Genomic DNA, 12,510 nt, shown 5'->3' on the forward strand with positions numbered 1-12,510 from the left:
CGTAAGATGACTCATGCGAGTGGCTACTATCTTGCCTGGCCAGGGCGGGCAGCTTCGGTCAGTGTTTCCCCTAACAATAATCTTCAGTCCTTCCATCACCAATTTGCAAATATTTGGTTATCTTGCCAAATGAGGGCACTGAGGGATGAAGTGACCATGTATCTGATGGGCAGCATAAATGGCTTACACACTCAGTTCTGCAGATTCTCAGTTCATCCCAAGCCCCAAACGTTTTTTGTTTGTTTTGTTTCCGTTTTTGCTTGCAACTCACCACAGCTCATTAAGACTGTGGATTACTGTGTTCTGCCTCAGAGGAACTCCTGACCATGTGGAATGCCCCCTCTGGTCCCCATGTTGTTCTCATGATCTCAGCCTCAATTTATATGGGAAGGCTGTGATGTCCTTATGTTTATAGGGCTGTGATCCTTGTTCATTGCTTTAGCAGGTGGTATAAAGCTGACACCAGAGGCACCTTTTTGCCACTTGACTGTGTCACTAATATTTGAAAAGGGCCTTTCCCTGGAGATCCAAGAAAGATTTGCACCGATTAATCTAGAATTCTAGATCACAGCACTATCACTTGTGATGTCATGGGCCATTGGGATTTTCTGAGAAAGCTGCTTCAGCCTGCAAATGACAAGACTGGAGACAATTTCCTAGGCTTGATAATGAGGTGACTTGATAATCAGTCACTGGTAACTATAAACCAAGACAACTCAGTTTGATGTGGTTTTCACACTCATTAGGGTGAAAGGAAAGTTTGTTTTTTTTGTTTTTTTTTTGTTTTTTAAAATTTATTTTTGGCTGTGTTGGGTCTTCGTTTCTGTGCGAGGGCTTTCTCTAGTTGCGGTGAGCGGGGGCCACTCTTCATCACGGTGCGCGGGCCTCTCACTATCGCGGCCTCTCTTGTTGCGGAGCACAGGCTCCAGACGCGCAGGCTCAGTAGCTGTGGCTCACGGGCCCAGTTGCTCCACGGCATGTGGGATCTTCCCAGACCAGGGCTCAAACCCGTGTCCCCTGCATTGGCAGGCAGATTCTCAACCACTGCACCACCAGGGAAGCCCTGAAAGGGAAGTTTTAAGCCATCTTAAATTTGTGTTGTTACAGATTATAGCTTGGTCTTTTTTTTTTATTAATTAATTCATTCATTTTTGGCTGCATTGGGTCTTCGTTGCTGCGTGTGGGCTTTCTCTAGTTGTGGCAAGCAGGGGCTACTCTTTGTTGCAGTGAGCAGGCTTCAGTAGTTGTGGCTCGTGAGCTCTAGAGCGCAGGCTCAGTAGTTGTGGCGCAGGGGCTCAGTTGCTCTGCGGCATGTAGGATCTTCCCGGACCAGGGCTCAAACCCGTGTCCCCTGCATTGGCAGGCGGATTCTTAACCCCTGCCCCACCAGGGAAGCCCCTATAGCTTAGTCTTTTATTTAAGATTTTATTTCTCTGTTAATTGCTCCCACACTTTGAGGCTGATTAGTACAGATTTTTTTAAAATTATTTTCCCATTATAGGTTATTACAAGATATCGAATATTGTTCCCTGTGTTATACTGTAAATCCTTGTTGTTTATTGTATATATAGTAGCGTGTATCTGTTAATCCCATATTCCTTAACTTATTCCTCCCCCTCCCTCTCTCCTTTGGTAACCATAAGTTTATTTTCTTTGTGAGTCTGTTTCTGTTTTGTTTTGCTTTTTTAAAAGTAGATTTATTTATTTACTTATTTATTTGGTTGCACCGGGTCTTAGTCGCAGCAGGCATGATCTTTAATTTTTTTAATATGAATTTTTAAAAATAAATTTATTTATGGCTGCATTGGCTCTTCATTGCTGTGCGCGGGCTTTCTCTAGTTGTGGCGAGCAAGGGCTACTCTTTGTTGCAGTGCACGGGCTTCTCATTGTGGTGGCTTCTCTTGTTGTGGAGCATGGGCTCTAGGCTTGTGGGCTTCAGTAGTTGTGGCTCACAAGCTCTAGGCCACAGTCTCAGTAGTTGTGGCATATGGGCTTAGTTGCTCCGTGGCATGTGGGGATCTTCCAGGCCCAGGGCTCAAACATGTCCCCTGCATTGACAGACGGCTTCTTAACCACTGCGCCACCAGGGAAGTCCCAGGTGTGCTCTTTAGTTGCAGCTCACAGGCTCCTTAGTTGCGGCTCACCAGCTCCTTAGTTGTGGCTTGTGAACTCTTAGTTGCAGCATGCATGCAGGATCTAGTTCCCTGACCAGGGATCAAACCCTGGGCCCCCTGCATTGGGAGCGTGGAGTCTTAACCACTGCACCACCAGGGAAGTCCCTGTTTCTATTTTGTGTAAAGATTCATTTGTATGATTTTTTAGATTCCACATATGTGATATCATAAAATATTTGTCTTTCTCTGTCTGACTTAGTATGATATTCTCTAGGTCCATCCATGTTGCTGCAAATGGCAATATTTCATTTTTTATGGCTGTGTAATAGAATAATATTCCATTTTGTATATACATATATATCTTATTAAAACAATAGTCTGTTGATGTGTTGAAATTTTTACCTTATTTCATAATTAGGCAAAAACTTCATAAGCCATGTACAAATGGAATGATGCAATGGGCCCAGATTTCCTTTCTTTAAATTCAAGTGTTGTAGTTTAAGGTTTATAGCATATGGGTCCAAATCATGCTTTGTGTTTAAAAAATGAACACAGCCTAATTTATTTTAAACGAGAGGTTATCGATTTGTTTCGATTTGCCAACATTCTTAAACGGCTTCTGAAAGTTGGATACAGTACTTTGTGTTCTCGCAAGTGCTCAGCACAGCAGCCCTGGGAGCGAGCAGAGCAGCCTTGCTCGCAGTGGTGAGCCACGGGTGCAGGTAAAGGGAAGGATGAAAGAAACAAAGACTCAGCTTGGAGGGACATACCTCAAAAGTCTTCTAAAGAGTCACAATGATGATTGTAGAACAGTATGAGTGACATGACCCAACTTTTGAAAAAGCCAACAAACTACCTGTGAGCATGGTGGGAAGGAGAGACACCCACCAAACCATCAGCAGTTGGTTGTCAGCCAGTAGGGGTTACTTCATACACCTGTGTTGATTCTTTTTTACCTGATCGTATATGATGCACGAGCTTTGTTCATCAGCTGGTACTCCCCACTCATTAGTAGGTCAGCTCATCAAAGGTCCCCAGCCCCCTGCAAGCTGAGCAATGCAGTTTGGTGGGGGGGGGGGCCTTAGCTGCCACTGGAGGTGGGAAGGGGCTGGCAGGAATGAGCAGTCTGTGGAGATTTGCCGTGTTCCAGAAGGTATATCTTCAGCCAGACCACATGGCTTCTGCAGGGCCTAAAGGGGGTGGGGGTGGGGGGACCAGGCTGGGAGAGCAACTGTCCACTGGGCTAGAGAAGAGGGCAGGAGAGCCCCAGAGACCATCTCCTTCCCCAGTGACACTCTGGCTCCAGATCTGCTAGCAGACACTTCATTCCTCCAAACATCCAGCTCTTTCACCACTTGGAGAAAGCCGAGGCTGACCAGGCTGCTTCTGTGGCTCAGCAGACACGGTCATCCTGAACAGGGTGGCCAATAGCCTGCCTTGGGCGGAGGCCAGTCCAGAGCTCTGCTTCCCTCTCTCATTTCAGTACATCCCTTTGCCAGTGCTGTATGGAGTCTTCCTCTACATGGGTGTGGCCTCCCTGAATGGCATCCAGGTAAGGCTCTCCCCTTAGGTCCTCTAATCCTCATTTTACAGATGAGGAAACTGAGGCCCAGAATTCAACACCCAGATCGAGCTGACTCCTATGAGCATTTCACTACACCTCTCTCTTCTCTAAGGCAATCTGCACAGAAGAAAACATTTTGTTTTGTTTTGTTCTTTATTTACCATGATACACCAGACGTCTTGGATAGCTTGTGTTGCTGTTAAGTTGCATTTTCCTTGAGTGTGGGCAGTGTTTACTGGGGCCAGTGCCAGGGCTGTAGCCCTCACCAAGGGCTCAGCACTCCCCCAGCATAAGATCTCACTGTACATCCTCCTAGACCTCCAGTCCCCTTCCTTTGCATCCTTAAGGCCTGACCAGGGGCTCCCCTCTATGAGACCCCACTGCAGCACCCATTTCACCAGACCCAAGCCCCCAGCAGGGCCACCAGGGTCCCCATGGCCTGGCTGAGCCTTCCTCTGTCCTCACCAGTTCTGGGATCGCTGCAAACTCTTCCTGATGCCGGCCAAGCACCAGCCGGACCATGCCTTCCTGCGGCACGTGCCCCTGCGCCGGATCCACCTCTTCACCCTGGTGCAGATACTGTGCTTGGCTGTGCTCTGGATCCTCAAGTCTACGATGGCCGCCATCATCTTCCCAGTCATGGTAAGATGAGCGCAGGCTTCCCCGTCGTGTTCAGCAGATTCAGCCGGGGAAGGTGTCCAGGGGGAGACCCACCCTAGCCTTCTCCTCCACAGTGGCCTGATTCTCTCGGGGTCACAAAGGCAGGCACTGATGAAGATTCGGGTTGTGACTCCAGGCCAAGTAGAGCTGGGGTGCGGGGTGTGTGTGGTGGAATGGAGAGGAGAGAGGGGGAGGGAAGCTGTATGAGGTGGGTGGATGCTGTAGTGACAGCCCACACGCCCGCCTCCACCCAGCTCAGGTCAGGGCGGCTCAGTGAGAATGCAAAAGCCAACCAACTTCCCCAACTCTGGGGTGCGATGGAGAAGCTGGGCAAATTCAACAAGGAGACTGAGTTCCCCACTGCCAAAATTCCAACCAAGTGCAGAAGTAGATCTACACTAAATATAATTCTTCACCCTTCAATATAACTGAATTTGAAAAGATAAATGGGGGGATGGGATGGGGAGAGCTAGAAATAGAGATTTAGAACTTCAAAGTCCAATGTCATTAACATGTCATTGTTTGGAGAAGCTGGGGAAAGTATGTGAGCATTCTTTGACTATTCTTGAAATTGTGTAAGTTTGAAATTATTCCAAAATTAAAAGTGAAAAGAAGAAAAGCCAACAACATGTTGCATCTGGCACCTAGATCGCCCATGGAGGGCAGTGGCCTCTGTCCCTGCTGGGGCATGGGGAATGGGAGGGGGGACTGTGGGCTAATGCTTGGGGGAAGCCCTAGGTGGGCCCTAAAGCCTGCAGGGCTGGATTAGGGACCAAAGTGAGGACACAGAGTAGGATTTGAAATATCCTGGCAGGGTTCTGAGTCAGTGATTCTTGACCCTGGCTGCTCATAAGAGTCACTTGGGAGCTTTTTAAACGCACATGCGCCCAGGCCTCAGCCCAAATCAATTAAGTCAGAATCTCTTAGAGAAACCCAGGCATTGGTATTTATAGTAAGTCTACAGGTAAGCATAAATGTGCAGCCAAGGTTGAAAACCACCACTCCAGGGAAAGTGAAATGGATCCTCCCCAACAGTGCCTTCATGGGTTTCAGAGGTGAGGAGGGGAAAGGATCGTCGTCACAATTGGCATGTACTGAGTGCTATTTCATTTAGTCCATACCTTCGGTAAAGAACTACCATTTTATAGACTGGAAAACTGAGGCTCAGAGAGCACGTGTGAGTGACTCAAGTCACAAAACCAGGAAGGAGCAGAGCCAAGATTCACACCTTCCCCCATATTGATACTTTTTAATTTACATGCAGTAAAATTGACTCTGCCATTCTATGAGTTTTGACAAAACAGAGTAGCGATTCCACCACCATAGTCATGATACAGAGCAGTTCCATCACCTCTAAAATTCTGTGTTGTCCCTATGTAGACAGCCCTTCTTCCTACCCTTGCCCCTAGCAACGATGCTCTGTTTTCAGAGCCAGGAATTTTAAAAACCAGGTCTGACCAACTCCCGAGCTCTGCTTGCTCCCAAGACACAGGGTCAGTGAGGACCCAGTGTTAAATCTGGCTGGCTGGTTTTCTCCCTGACCTCATCTAATGGCTAGTTCTTGGTGGTGAAAGGACAATATTCATAACTAGCTACTTGGACCCATTGCATTTATTAAAAGGTCAAGTGTTTAATCTTCTCCAAAGAGCACATGTTTTGCCTTTGTTTATCCTGAACAGAGCCAAACTTTCTAGACTTTCCTTTAAAAATTCTAGATATGCCAGTATACTTTATTCAGTTTGTTAGCAGAGAGATTGGCAGCTCTCAGAAATGGGAGCATGGGGACAGTTGGTCTCAAAGTGTAATCCCTGAATCAGCGGCATCAACATCTCCTGGCAATCTTGTTAGAGATGCAAATCTCAGGCCCCACCCCAGACCTTCTGAGTCAGAAACTCACCCAGCACCTAGCAGTGTGGGTATTAACAGCCTGCCAGGTGCTTTGATCTAAGCTCAAGTCTGAGAACCACTAATTTAAAGAATAACTGTAGTTCTCCACCCATGGTCCCCATCTGGCTCCCCACCTCAGCTGTCACAGGCTCTGTGCCTCTGGGTCACAGGTAGGCATTGCCACTCAACTGAGGAGAGGCTGGACGAGAGGAACCAAGATGGGTGGGAGGTGAACAATGGTTTGGGGGAGCTTTGAGAATGTTCCAAAGATACCAGAAAAAGTCTCTGAACATAGCTGACTGAGGGAGAAAAAAAATTGTGCCCGAGTTTGGGGCCTTGAGCCCATGGTTTTCTCTGAACTCTCACCACAGATCCTGGGCCTCATCATCGTTCGAAGGCTTCTGGACCTCATCTTCTCCCAGCATGATTTGGCCTGGATTGACAACATCCTTCCAGAGAAGGAGAAAAAGGAGGCAGATAAGAAGAAAAGGAAAGGGGCCCATGAGCACAGTGACGAGGAGGTGGGGAGGATGTGAGGCCTGGGCTGATGGGAGGGATCAAGAGACCCTCCCTCCACCTCTGCCATGGCCAGGGTGGGGTGGCTTCTCAGGTAGCCAGGAGCGATTGCCTGGGCCCAGTGTCAGTCTGGTGTGCTGAGATCATGTCTATTCATGTGAATACCCTCAGGGTAGGCCAGAGTGAATGAGCCCTCTCATCCAGGGAAAAGTCAGTTGGCCATGCCTATTTTCCCCCATTCCTGTGGGCTCTTGGGGCCATTACAACAGCAGTGTAGGTCCCTGAGGGGACAGGGCAGAAGACTCGGCTCCATCATGGAGGAGGTTATGAGGACTGACCTCCAAAGAACAGAGCAGGCCCAGGGGGAGGGGTCTAATAGGGACTCATTAGTAGACTGGACTCCTGGGCAAGTGGGAGGACTGGTGACAAGCCTTGCTTGGGCCTGTCCGTAGGGTCCTGGGCAGAGAGGTGGGGGAAGACGCACGTGGCCTCCTGAAAGGAGGGTGACTACATTCCCCAGATGCCTGGGACCACTCAGTCTCAGTTGCCCCATCTGCCCCTCTCTTCTCCCATGCTTCCTCCCCATCTCACCCCAAAACACTCAGGGAGTCAACAGACAAGAAGCCGGTCCAGAACTTATAGTAAATCACAAAATGTAGTGAAAAAGATTGTCTAGTTCAAGTGTTCATTACAGATGGCGAAACTGTCCCCCAAAAGGGAAGTGACTCACCCAAGATGGATGTATAGGCTAAATGTCTAGGAGGGAACTAAGAAAACCATTCCGACTTTGAATCTGATCATTTCCAACATACTAAGCTGCCCATGTCCTTCCTAACACCATGCCTGGCTCCCATTCTCCCAATTTGAGCCAAACCCACATCCCTGCCTCCACTGTGAACTGTTCTCCTAGCAATCTTGCCTTTTGCAGATCAAAGCTGCTTATAGGCAAGCCCTTGCTGACTGATTGGTGACGACTAAACCATCTTCTGATGGTAGTGATAGGCCAAAATTCCCCTGGTCCTTAATTACTGTCCTCTTCCCAGAACGTTAAGAGGCCCATAATCCCCATTCACATGTTTTTCATTGATGATTTTCTTTTGGACATGCTGCACAGCTTGCAGGATCTCAGTTCCCTGACCAGGGAATTGAACCCGGGCCACAGCAGTGAAAGCCCAGAATCCTAACCATTAGGCCACCAGGGAACTCCCCCTTGTTGATGATTTAGACGATTTGCAAAGTTAGGTTCTGAGAACAAAGAAACTGAGAGTCTAAGTGCCTTTTAAAGACAAGTATTATTCTTTCACTGATTCATTCAATAAATATTTGAGTGGCTACCACATGCCAGGAACTATTTCAGGGGTGGGAAAAAGCATCTCTGGTTTATATGATATATTCAATGGAAAAACGGGATTCAATTTACATAAATTCATTTTATACACGTCTTCAGCTACTGTGTGAGGTTCACTCCCAAGTGACTGGTTACCAAGACAGTTGAAACTGTTCTGATGAGTAACATTCCTGCAAGAGTTCTGTCCTTTCTAGTGTCCTCAGTGGGCCCCAGGGTACTTGCAGCACCCACTGTCTAGTCTGGATATGAAGAGGATGGTGGTGTGCACACTGTGGACGCATGTATTTTCCATCTTGGCAAGAAAGCCAACACTGTTGTATTGGTGGTATTTATCAGCTTTTCCCACTGTTTCTCTCCAGCCCCAGTTCCCTCCTCCCTCAGTTATAAAGATTCCCATGGAAAGTGTCCAATCAGATCCCAAAAACGGTATCCACTGCGTTGCCAGTAAGTAAAACACATGGTGTCTCTCCCTTCCTACTTACTACTAATCTTCCACCTCTTCCTCAAGGAACTTTCATCTCTAACTCAGATCTATTGGTCTTAGATACTAAAGGACTCCTGTGCTAGGCAGAGTTCAAAAAGAACTGGGCTACAAGAACTGGAACTCCAACCATATGGAAGCCCCAAATCAAACCATGTAGACTTCAGTGATCGATCTATCTTCATTAGTTTAGGCAAACCCTCTCTTTCCTTCCTCACCCCTAGTGCCCTCAGATGCCTGTGGCACCGCCTTGCCCCCTCTTGCATTGTTTCAGACTGCGTTGATCCAAACACGACCTGCTGAGCCTCTCACGTTTGCCAGTGGTTGTTGAAGTGATTGAGAGCTCAAAGCCAAGCTGAGTTGTCCCCTTTAGGAAAACAAGTAGCATCACACTGGGATTATAAATTAGTCAAGGTCCTAGTGGTTGGTCTGTGATTCTGTATGAATCACAAGCACCTTCCACATGTTGAAAGGGAACTTGCCTGGGAAGGATCAGATGCGGCTTATGAAGATCTTGGGGGATTTTATTGCTGCCTTTACCCCGCTTCCAGCCTCAGCTTCCTATTAGTGGATAGTCTTATCATCAACACAACACAGTCTATCCTGGGAGTAGTCTGAAAGATGCCAACATGCGTCCTGACCCTGGTGCTCCTAAGGGCTTGCCGCTTTCCCCAAAGGCCCATACTGGGGATCCTGCCAGCCCCCACAAGGGCCCTTCAAGGAAGGGCTTCCCATTACATTCTCTTCCAGAAGTACGTCTTCCTTTTGAATTTCTCATGCCCTTCCCCCTTCTCATGTGTATACCTCCATCACCTTTCTTCATTCTTCCCTGGCCCTCGCCATGCCTCCCACTCATCTCTGGGTGAAGGAATAACTGAACCAGAAGCCACCTATCTCTGTGAGGCCCCTGTATTCCTCTTGTGTAGTACTGGCCACGGGGTTAGAGAATAGAAAGGAGAAGAAATGGGTGAGGGAAGCACTGGAGAAAGAGGGTATTCTCCAGAATAGTTCTCAAACCTGCTCCACATCTGACACTTTAATTTTCCTGCCAGGACAAAGATCTTCCAGTTGGAGTTACTCACTCTGATTCTTCCTTCAGTGATTCAGAACTCGACCGAAGGTAACAGCCATGAGATAAGACTCTCTGAGTGTTAGATAAGAGCCTAAGTAAGCAATGGCTTTGAAAGCGGAGGGACTAGGATTTCCCGGGCTACCCAGCGTCTCAGTAAAAGGCATTTGCTGGTCCACCACAGGACACAAAGGCACAGACCTGATTACTGAGTGTCAAGTAACAAATCTGTCCTCTTATTGACATAATATGATTACAACACACAAAGGTACTGAACTTTAGAAAAGGAAATTATTACAAAATGTTAAGTAAAATGAAAATTGAAAGTAAATATTGAAAAAAAAACCAGAAACTAGACGTGATTTAAGTATATATTATTAAAAGCCAGGATAAACGAACTCTAAGGATCAAAACACCAAGCACTCTAATACTCTGTGGAGTAAAATAACAGCATGGTTAATATGCAAAGGTCAGAAAGGGTATCGAGGAAAGCTAACTAAATATCAATGATCAAGTGGAGATAAAAACAGTCAAGAAAGGATTCAAGGCCCAGGTTCCAGGAACTCCCATGCCAACCATGTGATTCCTTGCTGTTCTTAATGAGAAGCCACCCTCAAAAAAGGTGGGACTACTTGATGACTGAAAACAAGGGGGGATCAAAAACAGAAAAGAGGAATTCAGAGGCAAGAAAGTCTGCCTCAGTCATTACTAGGGAAGATGGTAGGGGCAGTCCCACTCCTAGTGTGCCCTAAGCTGGACAAGAGTCACTGTGCTACATCTGACAGTAAAAGCACGGGCTACCCCAAGACTAGAGGTAGCTGGCTCCAGATGGAGATGGGACTCACCTGAGAGATTTTAGGAAACATGTATAGGATCTTCTGAGTTATATGTCAAAGCTGTTATCACATTGCCATGATGAGAAGAGATTTATCACCAGTATAAGCCTCCCTAAGCAGCAGGCCCAAGACTACTGTGTCGCATGTCCAAATGACATCTCTGCCTGCCTTCTCATCCCACCTCCCCAGTCAGGGCTCCTATGCCCTTAATGCCACAGATCTTTATAAATAAATGTGTTAAGAGAAACGCACTGTCTGTCTTATTTTCATTTTAAGGTAGCCTACACAAAATTAAATCTCTAATTGCTCTAATTTCAGTTAATGGAGAGAGAATTTGGACCAGGATAGGACATTTCCGAAAACCTGTCAAAGTACACAAAGCAGGGGACAAGGTCAGAAATGCAGAAAATTTCATAACTAGTGATGGCACCTCCCAACTATGCTGGTGTTTTACTGAATCTATGAAAGTACATAGAAGTAAAGACAACTAAATAGCAGGATTCCATTTCAGTGAGGAAAAAACTCAGCAACATGATCTAGTTTAACAAAGATTAAGCATCCATGATCTACCAGGCATGATGCTTAACCTCTGGGAATATAGAAAGAGAGGCATGTGTACCACATGCCAAGAACAGAGCACACATAAGAGAAAGGACAGGCATCTAAGGGAGAAATCTGCCTTACCCAGAGAATCTGGGAACAATAAATAGGAGTCTTCCAGATGTACAGAGTAAAAGAAAAAAGAGAGAAAAGAAGGCACTGCAGGTATTGAGAAAAGTCCTGAAATACCACACAGACACAGGGCAAAGAACTCAGGATGGACGGGGCAAACAGCAAGCAGGCAGAAGTTTGAGCAGAGAAGGCTCTTGTCTCGCCAGGCTAAGGAGCTTGAATTCTCTCCTTTGAACAGTGGGGAACCACAGTCAGGTTCATGATCCAAAAAGTTCACTTTGGCAGCAATGTGAAAAATAGGTTGAAAAAGGGTGAGACCAGTAATTGTGACAGCTGAAGGCCAAGCAGATAGGATACTGCTAGTTCCTGTGATGTGTTAAGAGTTCAAAAGCAAAAAGACAGAACTATTTGCACTAGAACCCTGTTCTGGGGGATAGCATTAAAATACACCAAATCCTAGATAAATCATTCTTCCCTCTTCTTTTTCTCATTCAGCATCACCCTGCACTTCAAAATCTCCTGTCCAGCTTCACCTGCCTTCAGCTACTCACAGAGCCCAGTCTTCATGGTGCCCCAGGTGAAGATAGAGATGGAGCCAGACTGTGACTTCACAGACATGGAAAGATACAGAAGAGAAGCTGACAGCGAGACCACCCTCTAGGAGGACGGACGGGGCACAGAGTGAGGGCCTGGTTTAGTCTTCACTGTGAGGGTCTGGGCCAAAACCCTTCACTTTTCCAAACCTGTTTCCTATTTACCAAACAGAGGGAGTCATTCTGCTTGATAGAAAACTGGAGAGCTGCTGATGAAAAGTACTACTTATGTGCAAAGCCCTCTACTTCCCTCTGTAGTTATGAAAATAACTAAAGCTAAATGTTACACCTTATTTTAAAATGCAGTCCAGCATAGAAATTATAACATTTCTTTTGAAATGAAAAAATGCTTTCTCTCAAAACTGTAGCTAAGATAAAGGGGCACTAGTTAATTTTTATTTAAAACGAATATCAGTTAAGATTTTTTTTTTTTAAAGCTGAGATTTTAAATTATCTAGATGGTCTTAAAACAACTTAAAATACTCATACTTTAAGAGACCAAGGTTGGAAAATTTGTTTTGCAATTTTGCATATTAAGAAATGCTAAAAAGGACCTCTTACCTCTCCATTCAATTCAGTTTTCTAAGGGTCACATGACAAGTTTGAACTATCTGCATTATGAGCCTTGTTCCAGCACAGAAGTGTGACTGGGGCTTTTCCAGATTGAAAGCTATTTCTAAAAGTCTGGTAATGAAAGAACCAACATGTTTGAGTGGATATTTTAAAAACAAAATAGTTCCTATTAAAATGAAATCTCAAATCACAAGGCA

The 12,510-nt window shown here is 46.1% G+C and overlaps 1 protein-coding gene across 4 annotated transcripts in view; it reads left to right on the forward strand.

The window, feature by feature from the left end:
- SLC4A5 (solute carrier family 4 member 5) overlaps nucleotides 1-12,258 on the forward strand; it is a 132,766-nt gene extending 120,508 nt beyond the window's left edge. For 2 of the 4 annotated variants that reach the window (XM_057557981.1, XM_028168253.2), the window contains exons 22-26: nucleotides 3,598-3,666; nucleotides 4,147-4,320; nucleotides 6,597-6,746; nucleotides 9,623-9,690; nucleotides 11,643-12,258. In XM_057557981.1, coding sequence (XP_057413964.1) covers nucleotides 3,598-3,666; nucleotides 4,147-4,320; nucleotides 6,597-6,746; nucleotides 9,623-9,690; nucleotides 11,643-11,808 — 627 coding nt within the window. In that variant the 3' untranslated portion in view covers nucleotides 11,809-12,258. Of the gene's footprint in view, nucleotides 1-3,597; nucleotides 3,667-4,146; nucleotides 4,321-6,596; nucleotides 6,747-8,448; nucleotides 8,534-9,622; nucleotides 9,691-11,642 lie in introns of all 4 variants that reach the window. The other 2 variants (XM_057557982.1, XM_057557983.1) reach the window with 2 other exon arrangements.
- Nucleotides 12,259-12,510: the final 252 nt, after the last annotated feature.

The sequence above is a fragment of the Balaenoptera acutorostrata genome, chromosome 12, assembly GCF_949987535.1.
Source record: "Balaenoptera acutorostrata chromosome 12, mBalAcu1.1, whole genome shotgun sequence".
Classification (NCBI taxonomy): domain Eukaryota; kingdom Metazoa; phylum Chordata; class Mammalia; order Artiodactyla; family Balaenopteridae; genus Balaenoptera; species Balaenoptera acutorostrata.